At 45.2% G+C, this 10,652-nt stretch overlaps 1 protein-coding gene across 1 annotated transcript in view; it reads left to right on the top strand.

The window, feature by feature from the left end:
* Nucleotides 1–855: 855 nt before the first annotated feature.
* The window catches only part of pcdh7b (protocadherin 7b), a 116,547-nt gene continuing 106,750 nt past the window's right edge, over nucleotides 856–10,652 (top strand). Inside the window, 1 exon segment of the mRNA XM_082523493.1 lies at nucleotides 856–4,919. Within this exon segment, the coding sequence (XP_082379619.1) occupies nucleotides 1,845–4,919 (3,075 nt within the window). The 5' untranslated portion in view covers nucleotides 856–1,844.

Genomic DNA, 10,652 nt, shown 5'->3' with positions numbered 1-10,652 from the left:
CGAAATAACGAAACCCTTTGCTGTGATCGTCTGGATAGCCATGCAGGGCTGATCTATTTATTTTCCTTTTTTGGAGGGGTCTTATTCCCTCTTTGTGGAAATGAATTCATAGACACGGTCTCTCACATTCCTGGACGCTGAGCGGACTGAGCAACACGCAGCCGAAAGACACGGAGCTTGCCGCGTCGGAGAGCACAGCCACTGGAGACCACACGCATTCGTATAAGTAACCACAGGGAAACCACAGCTCTGCGCACACAGGAAGCCCTGTCCCGTCTCTCCTGTCCTGCTGCTGCTGTCGTGTTAAAACCCGAGAACTTACACTGTCTGATTTTTTTGTTTTACCACGCAAGTTGTAACATGTGTAGGTAACATTGAAACCGATCACTTGTGTCGGTCTGGCAGTGCGTAAAAGTTGCACTCTGGATTTGCGTTCCGGGTAATCTCATGCAGCACAGGGTGGAAAATAGTATAAGAGCGGTACGTTCAAGATTTTCAAATCACAGTTTTGTTTGGTTTTGTTTTGAATCTGATCTCTCGCCATAGCCACAACATAGGATGTTAATGGATTAATACGAAGCATCCGAGAGATCCTCGCAAAGTGCCGAGCCACGTCTCGAGAAAACACCGATGAAAACGAACGTCTGAGTGCATGTTCCTCATATGTCTCCCCCTTTATTATTATTATTATTTTTCCTAATATTGCCTGCTGGCCTCTAGACCTGGCGATCGAGACTTTAAGTCCGACCCTGTTTACGTGCGCTGCTGGAGTAGGGGGGGAGAAGCGAACGGAGGAGGGGGTGGAGAGAGGGAGAGAGAGAGGGGGGAAAGAGAGAGACTGCAATATCATTTGTGAATCCCTCTCACAGTGCTGCAGATAGGGGCTGCCAACACACGCGGCGCGTCTGCAGGTGTGGGAACAGGAGGGATATGTTGGACAAAGTGAGAAATTAAACCAACCGCTTCCCAATAACTGCTTCGGATGTACATTCCATCTTTGTTTTGTTTTATTTTGTATATGTATTTTTTCTATTTTTAATATTACCCTGATTTTTTTTCCAGTAGGTTACACATTCGTGCAGCAAGCTGGTAAAAAAGAAGCGAAAGAGATAGAGCGAGAGTACTATTCTGCTAGTTGCAAGTGACTTGGAGGAAGACAGCCGGACAGGTAATTTCTGCCTTACGTTCGTATCGCCGAGCTCAAGACAGTTAACGAGCTGTTAACACAGTCGGCCGGGTGATGACTTGTCTGAACTGAGCGGGCATTTAAATGATCTTCTGACATATATGGACATATCACCGGACAGAGGAATACAGAGGAATACTGGAGCCTCACCCAAAAATTAAAAGAGCGGGAGCGAGAGAGAGGAGCGTCTACAAACTGTGAGTAAAACGGAGCGGCTTGGACTGAATCTACTTTCTGGTTATTTGATGCTCGGACTATAACGTTTCGGCTTTTTTTTTTTTTTTTACACGCATGACATTCAGATATTTTGGGAGGAGGGGGCCACTGTCCGGGGCACACGGAGAATCCGGCTTGTTCTCTACATCACTTTAAAACAAACAAACAGAAAATACTAAAAGAAAGGAAGGAGAGACATTCGAAGGAGGGAAAGCAGAGGAGAGCTGGGTAAGCCCGTGCGTTTGCCGATTTTTTTTCACTGCAGCAGGAGAAAAGTCCAGGAGGATGAAGTCTCACGCATCCCAGACCAGAAGGCTTCGCTCTGAATGAAAGCGATATTTCCTTCCCATATTCGGACTTTCTATTAGTGATTTTTTTTCACTTATTATTAAAGTGGACATTTTTTTCCTCTCCATTCCCCCTTCCTTCTCTGGGCTGAACAATGAGGACTACTGGTGCAGTGGACTATTTGTACTATTGCATGCTCATCTTGCAGCTTGTGCATCAGCCCGCTGCCAAGCAAGTGCTCCGGTACCGTTTAGCTGAGGAGGGACCAGCAGATGTCAGAGTAGGGAACGTAGCCACCGACCTGGGCATTGTCGCCGGGTCCGGTGAGGTGACGTTCACCCTCGAATCCGGGTCCGATTTTTTCAAGATAGACAACATTACAGGTGAGCTCTCCACCAACGAGAGGCGGATAGACCGTGAAAAACTGCAGCAGTGCCAAATGATATTTGATGAAAACGAATGTTTTATTGATTTTGAAGTGTCGGTGATAGGACCAGCGCAGAGCTGGGTCGACCTCTTTGAAGGAAAAGTCATCATATTAGATATAAACGATAACACCCCGTCTTTCCCTTCCCCTGTCCTGACACTTTCTGTGGAGGAAAACAGACCCATTGGAACCCTTTATCTGCTGCCCACAGCCACAGACAGAGATTTTGGCAGAAATGGAATAGAGAGATATGAGCTCATTCAGGACAATGGGGAGAATTCAAGGCGATTGGGGTCTTCTGGGGATTCGTTTTCAGGAAAGAGGAGATTTGAGGAGGGAGCGAGCAGGAGCAGTGTCTTTGAACTGCAAGTTGCTGACACTACTGATGGAGAGAAGCAGCCTCAACTCATCATTAAGGGGGCCCTTGATAGGGAACAGAGAGACTCCTATGAGCTTACACTGCGTGTTAGGGATGGAGGAGATCCCCCTCGCTCCTCTCAGGCCATTCTTAGAGTAATGATAACTGATGTGAATGACAACAGCCCTCGGTTTGAGAAAAGTGTGTATGAGGCTGACCTGCCTGAAAACAGCTCCCCTGGCGCCCCCATACTCCAGCTCAAAGCGGCTGACGCAGATGTGGGGGTTAATGGTCAAATAGAATATGTGTTTGGGGCAGCCACAGAGTCAGTAAGGAGACTGCTGAGGTTGGATGAGAGCACGGGGTGGCTGAGTGTGTTGCACCGCATTGACCGTGAAGAAGTGAGCCAACTGAGGTTTACAGTAATGGCCCGTGACCGAGGCCAGCCACCCAAGATGGACAAGGCCACAGTGGTGCTGAACATCAAGGATGAGAACGACAACGTGCCTGCTATAGAAATTCGGAAAATTGGACGCATTTTCTTAAAAGACGGGATAGCCAATGTGGCTGAGGATGTGGTGGTGGACACACCCATTGCTTTAGTTCAGGTGTCAGATCGTGACCAGGGGGAAAATGGCATAGTGACTTGCACAGTGGTAGGAGATGTGCCCTTTCAGCTCAAACCGGCCAGTGAGATGGAGGGCGAGCAGAATAAAAAGAAATATTTTCTCCACACGTCTGCACAACTGGACTTTGAGGCAACACAGGAATACAATGTGGTCATAGTGGCCGTGGACTCTGGGAGCCCCAGTCTGGCGAGTAATAACTCTCTTCTCGTCAAAGTGGGCGACACTAATGACAACCCTCCTATCTTCAGCCAGAATGTAGTAGAGGTTTCGTTTCCGGAAAACAATGCACCAGGTGAGAGGGTGACAACAGTGAAAGCCATAGATGCAGATAGTGGGAGGAATGCTGAAATAGCCTATTCCCTAGACTCATCAGTAAATGGGATTTTCTCTATTGATGCAGACAGTGGAGACATCCGAGTAAACACCATTCTGGATAGAGAGCTAACAGAGCGCTACGAATTCAAAGTGATAGCCAAAGATAAGGGCATAAACACCCTTCAGGGTTCTGCAACAGTGGTCGTCCTTGTGGCCGACAAGAATGACAATGAGCCAAAGTTCATGCAGGATGTTTTCACCTTTTATGTCAAAGAGAACCTTGATCCTAACAGCCCAGTTGGCATGGTTACAGTAATCGATGCAGATAAAGACCAAAATGCAGAAATGGGCCTCTTTATTGAGGAAGAGGAGGACATTTTCTCTATCGAGAATGAAACCGGGACTATTTTTTCCACCTTGTCCTTTGACCGAGAACAGAAAGGTACCTACACATTCCGCGTCAAGGCTGTGGATGGAGGTGAGCCTCCCAAATCTGCCACCGCCACAGTTTCACTCTTTGTCATGGATGAAAATGACAATGCTCCATCTGTCACTTTCCCAATAAACAGCTCCTACACCCTTCTTCCTCCCTCCACTAACATCAGAACTGTGGTCAGAACCGTCACAGCTAGTGATGCAGATACTGGCATCAATGCGGTCCTGAACTTCAGCATCATTGGGGGTAACCCCTTCAGACTTTTTGAGATTGATGCAGAGAGAGGGGTGATTTCGCTAATGGCAAAGCTGGAGCAGAAGCATCATGGCCTCCACAGACTGGTGGTTCAGGTGAATGACAAGGGGCAGCCTTCGCAGAGCACCACCACACTAGTTCATGTGTATGTTAACGAGACACTTTCCAACTCCTCAGCTGTGGAGGCCCAGGTGGCTAAGAGCCTGAGCACATCTCTGAACACCAACATCGCCGGCGACCCCAACTATGACCTAAGCAAACAGCGGTTAAGTATTGTAATTGGAATAGTTTCAGGCATCATGACAGTCATCCTCATCATTCTTGTTGTTGTCATGGCCCGTTATTGCCGCCCAAAGAACAAGAACGGTTATGAAGCTGGCAAAAAAGACCATGAAGACTTCTTTACACCACAGCAGCATGACAAATCTAAGAAACCCAAGAAAGATAAGAAGAAACAAAAGTCCAAACAGCCGCTCTACAGCAGCATTGTCACTGTAGAGGCCTCGAAACCCAACGGGCAGCGCTATGACGGCGTCAACGAGAAGCTGTCCGACAGCCCTGGCATGGGCCGCTACCGTTCAGTCAACGGAGGGCCGGGAAGCCCAGATCTGGCCCGGCACTACAAGTCCAGCTCGCCACTGCCCACAGTGCAGCTTCACCCGCAGTCGCCGACAGCTGGAAAAAAGCACCAGGCAGTTCAGGACCTGCCCCCTGCCAATACCTTTGTTGGCACCGGAGATAACATTTCCCTTGGATCTGACCACTGCTCTGAATACAGCAGTCAAACTATCAACAAGTACAACAAACAGGTAAGAAGACACATTTCAGTGTTCTTTTGTCTCCCTCCACTACTCTTAAATGTCTTCTGCTTTTTCCTCTTAGTGTTCTCTCTCCCATAATGCTTTCTGACAGGGCTAGTCTCAGTAGTCTTGTTGCCTTTATGGTGCTAATGTGTGTCAAGTTAGCGGTATTGATCTGTTTTGGTTTGGAGTGCCATTCACATGTAATATTGAAAGGAAAGAGAAAGGGTTTAGATTAGCTCAGGAAAGGATACTGTTACAACTTAACCAAATGTCCGACTATTTTGGACTTTTATCTCAGCGTGTTAAGCTGCCTTTTCCGTCATGGGTGTCACAACTCTTAACCTTGGCAATATGTGTTAGAAAACTGTAGACAGCTCACATAAGGATTTGGTTTGCAGTTATTTTATCCCAGAGGGGCGCATGCATGGCAGGGGCTGGCTGCACTCCCCTCTGCCCTGCCCTCTGTCTGAGACAAGGCTACCTTTTCTTCTCATGCAAGGGAGGAAAAAAAATGAACAAAGGCAAAAGAAAAAGGGAAAAGGTAGATGCAACACAAATGTGGCTTTGTTAGGGCTCTGAGTCACTTTGAGAGAATCTACTTGACTAAGAACATCTGGCCCCGAGTCACATTAACATCACGGTGTGCTTCAAGGTCTGCATCAATTCATTGACCTCGCAGTGAAAACTGACACTTTTATATCAACTCCCATGATGTGCTTCAGCTTCACATCCTCCGTCTTTTCTTTTCATCCATGTTTATAAATGTATGCCGTCTTGTACCTGCTGCTCTTTCTCTTCCACACGTATCCGCCCTCCACTCGTCTTTCCCCTTTCATGTTTCCTTTTTCTTTTGCCTTGCTTCCCCCCCCCCCCTCTCCCCCCACCTTTAATTCTCTTCTTTCTTTCACAGCACAGACAGAACTTGTAGGTGACGCTATTAGATTTTTAAAGTTGAGGAAGTGTGCGCTTTTATGGACTCGGTCATTATATTTCTCTGGCTGCTTTTGCACTGTTAGGTGAAGCAACAGCGAGGAATCAAAGATAATACTTAATGAAGCGAGCTTATTTGCGTTTTCGTGAAAAAGAACACCATTGTATTTTTCCTTTTTTTTTCCTATGGAAGTCTAATGAATTATTGATCTTTCTTTTACTTTGTGTCAGCACTACTCCTTTTGAAATCGGTAGTGTTGCTCGCTTGCTTGCACTTTTTTATTTCCTGGTTTCCCCCTTCTCCTTTAGATATCTTTGTTCTTGCTTATATTCTTCCCCTTCCCCTCTAACTCTTCCTTGGACCTTTGTAGAACTCCCTTGCATGTCTTGCATCCACCTGTGCCGCCTCCCCCCCCCCGTAGCTCTTCCTCTCCCTCTATTTATTCCAGCCTCATCCACATCTTAGCCCGCACAGCCCAACTCCTTTTTTCCCCTACAGAGCTTTCTTTTTTAATCTTTACTGTCATCTCTCTATGCCCTTCTCTCCTTCCCCTCTGTATTTCTCCCCTTCAAATCATTTCAGCCCTCTTTTAACTTCTCTTCCTTCTCTTTCCCTGCTCTGTCTCTAACAGCCTCTAATATAGTGCATTCACTGAGCTGCTTCCCAGAGTGTGAGGAGTGCTGTTGTTTTCGGATGTCTCCTGCATAATTAAAAGGGCACTCTATTTGCTGCTGCGGCAGCGGCATGTATTGTGTGTCACTATGCTCCACTTATATAATTATTTATTTACTCTCTACATTAATGCACCGCTAACTTTTATGGACTGTGCATTTCTTACCATCCAGCATCTTGGAGGAGGAAAAACAACAACAATCTGCAGCGCATTTTTAAAATGTATTTCTTTATTTTTTGATTCACAGGTGCTTAATTTTGGAACCCAAATGGCATTAAAATGGTACAAAATGTGCTTAGTGCTCTACTGGGCAATAACATCTAAGATCACTGTGTCATATAGCTGGTTTATCATTGAATATACAACTTATAGCATGTGTTCAAATTTCCATTTATGCCCTCTGGGCTCAGTGAATACTTACTGTTGATGCATTCAGTTTGGGTCATAAGGACATAATTAAATGGCTACACAAGAGAGCTAACTGAAGAGAAGGTGTGTGCTCATGTGCTCCAATTATGGCATTAAACAGCCACCTCTGTATGAGATTAAGTAGTGAAGCGGTCACGCTCTTGATTTTAAGATCACTGCATCTAAAAATATTCTGTTGTCTGGCGAGTGCTTCTGAGGCTAAGGACATAATGAAACACTCTAGGAAACTCGTGCGCCTCGCTTATGGGAACAAGTTGTGCACAAAAAAAGTGTTAGAAAATGATAAGATCAAAGAATGCTGCTTTTTTTTTTATCACGTTTCATACATTTTTAGACCTAAACTCATGTTCCTGAGCTAATTTAAATGTCAGATTGACCCTTTTTTCACATTTGGCCACAATTAGTTTCTTGTAACTCTCTTTCGGAACATTTGTCACCGTGCACGTGTTTTGTTACGCACACACATACACACAAAACCTTTCTTTCTGGCTTTTTTTATCCATCTGTGGGAAGAAATAGAGACGGGCGCAAGAATGACGGCCCTGTTAGCGGTATAGAGAATGGCCCCCACTGTTTCACAAGGGACTTGGGGTTGGGTGGAAAGACAGAGAGAAGGACAGCGAGAGAGGGAGAAAAGTGCTGACCACTGACTGTAATGTCGGAGGTATCGGGTTCCATCTTTCTCCCTTCTCGCTCTCCTAATCTTACAGTAACCGCACAGGCAACCTGCTCGGGCAGGTAACCAGGCAACTGAGGAAGTTTATCAGTGAGGCGAACCTTTCTTTTTAGCCCGACAGACATTTAAAGAGTCATTAAGTTGAGCTAACTGTGAGGGAGAAGCCAGCGTGTCACCCAGCTGCTGCTGAGTTTGAACAGGAGCAGCAGCAGACCTGACATTTCATCTCTTCCTGTCACTCCATTGATTGCAGCTTATGTCATTTGTAATTGTCTTTATTTTCTTCTTCTTCTTTTTTTTTTTTTTTTGCTATATGCGCACAACATTATGCGTGGTCTAACTGCTCCTTATATACGCACGGCCAAGCCATTCCATCCAAAGGCTGATGAGAAGCGCATTCACTTAACAGAACACTTAACTTTATTACTTTTGGCAGTAGCTTCTGTTCTGCGCAGCGGCAAAAAAATAATACCATCCAACCTTGTGAGGAATGAAATCACTTAGTCACTGAATTAGCACAAGCCATCAGCTTTTGTTTTATCATTACACTTCAAAGCGGCGCTCGTGCCCAGGTGGATCACTTTTAATCAGTAGTGAGCCACAGCAGCTTGTATTCTCTGCTCTTGCAGCGTAGCGCCTCAGGGCAGTCAAAGCCGCCGTCCAACCACTTACACCAGGTTATCTTGCCTCGGGGCTGATGCGGCAAGCATAACTGGACGCTGCCCTTAACCCGGCTTCCCCGGTGCTCGTCTCGTGCACTCCGGCCAGCTGTTCCTCCTGCACCTCTCCTGCACGAGCTGAATATGGCCGCGAAGCATCTGATTTGCATAGGGCAAACCCTCGCCCCTCTGCACTTATATAAGACAAGCAATATCGCCATGCAAATGGAGGTCACTTGGGTGGTGGTTGTAGCCAAAACATAGGATGCGATTGCCCTTCAGACTCTAAGACGTTCAGGAAACCAATATGGAAATGTAGCTTTTTGCCTACGGCATCATTTGTTTTAACTTAGGAAATGTAGCTGCCTAAACACCTGTAAAAACCCACAAGTGCACCAATTTAAACTGACAAAGGATCAGTTAGCCTCTATATTAATGCTTGCATTTAGGATCATGTAATCATGTCTCTGATTTCAGCCCACTGCGTGTGTTTTTTGTATTCTAAATACACATATACAGGCATCAAACTCTCATAAGTGGGAGCTAGTGACTCATTCAGCTCAGTAAGACAATTACTTGCTAAAAGGTTCTGCTGAGTCTGTCAGAACTTTAACAGGTTTAGTCATGCCCCAGTCTCCATCTAATTGTTGATTCAGGTCACTTATTTTGCTTTGTTATAATGTGAGCCAGACAGTTGCAAAATCAGGTAAGCAGATAGCTGGGCATGTGGCTGGTTGATATAATCAGATCAGATTTCGACTGAGCCAGATCATGAAAATTGATTGTTCAGATTTAACCGCGGGATATTATTATTTTAGAATTTGACATACATTATGAAAACAACCCATAATGCATTTGGGGATTGTGTATTTTTGGTTCTGTCAGATGACTGTTCTGCTTAATAAAAAAGAAAAAAAAAGGAAACTGAAGCATTAAATACATTGCTTTATTGCACAGCTCTACGTCCTTTCATTTAAAACCACTTAGAGTCGACCCTCACTGCTGGCTGTTCTACCTGCTGTTCTTTGCTCAGCTAGCATCCCACACTGTGATATGTAATTGCCTTTAGAGTGCTGCTATTCGAGATTTGGTAATCTTGCGTCCGTGCACTTCGGTCTAATGCTGCTTTGAAAAACTGGCACAAAACTAAGTTGGATTTTCTGATCCCAGACACGGGATTTCCAAACGCACATCATTAGGACCCAGATTAAACATTTCTGGCCAACTGGCACCATTATCAAATTAGCAAAACTGGTAATGAAAACATTTCAGCTTCACAGAAATTTCCAACAGAATGCCAAAAATGGTGGGAAAAATGAATAATCTTGAAATCTTGTCTTTAGTAAGAAATAAGATAATGTGCAATGAGCTGGTTTGTTTAATGCCTCATTATTATTATTAGTGCTCGTCCTTTCTACTGCTGACTGTGTCTAATTTGATCAAAATTGTTTTGGATCTATTACGGCTTAATTCAATCTACGGCTGCTCGGGCTTTTGTTGTTTATGTTCCTAAAGGAAAATGGAGGGAGTAAGAGAGCTCAGTAATACTCATGAAACTGCAGCGGGCAGCATTTTCTGGTATAATGTGGTTTGGTGATTTGAATGCACTCGCTCTAAGGCAATTACTAATCTAAGGATTAGACTTACCTGATATATGGGCAGAAAATGGTGGCGACTGAGAGAAAAAGGCAGGGAGAGATTGCAACGGCTGGTTGCTACAGTGCCTGCTATATTACTCTGCGTAATATTTTAATACTGAGTGTGTTTTTTTTCCTCCCCGCACCTCCTTTACTTATAGCACGAAAGCATTTCTTCATTTCTTTCCCCCTTCTTCTTCACCTCCCTCTTTTCTTTGCATATGGCAGCGAGCACATAAAAAATCGCAGCGCTTGCCATCACGGAGGGCAAAAAAGCTTCGACTCACCTGCAACGTTTGTCACGATAACACGGGGGGAGTGAAGTGAGGGAGGCGAGAAAAAAACAAAAAGACGAGAAATTTAAGCCGCGTGCCACCTTGATTGCTCTCCACGCTGCTGATTGTAAGTGGCAGTGTCGAGGATGCCACCTTCTCCTCGCCGCTTCTTTCAATTTGATGTCATCGAAAATGGAATTTCATTTCATACTCGGCAGCGATCACATTAGATAGGGCTTACCAGGATAAAGCCGATTCATATTTGCAGATTTGCTTTTCCTGTGGCACTATCAATCACCGCGCGCTCACCATATTGCACACTTGTTTTTCACGGCAATTGTTCTGAGGAGTTTGTACAGTAAATTGACTTTTACAAGGCTCCCAAGGTTTATGATATGCTATGCTAGCCTCGTTGCTTTCCCCGTTACTGTCCCCTCGTATCGACTCCACAGGCCGGAG

This window comes from Aulonocara stuartgranti, assembly GCF_965226115.1.
Source record: "Aulonocara stuartgranti genome assembly, chromosome: 3".
NCBI lineage: Eukaryota > Metazoa > Chordata > Actinopteri > Cichliformes > Cichlidae > Aulonocara > Aulonocara stuartgranti.
The sequence above is the reverse complement of the archived record's forward strand: the minus strand, read 5'-3'. Positions and strand labels throughout refer to the sequence as shown.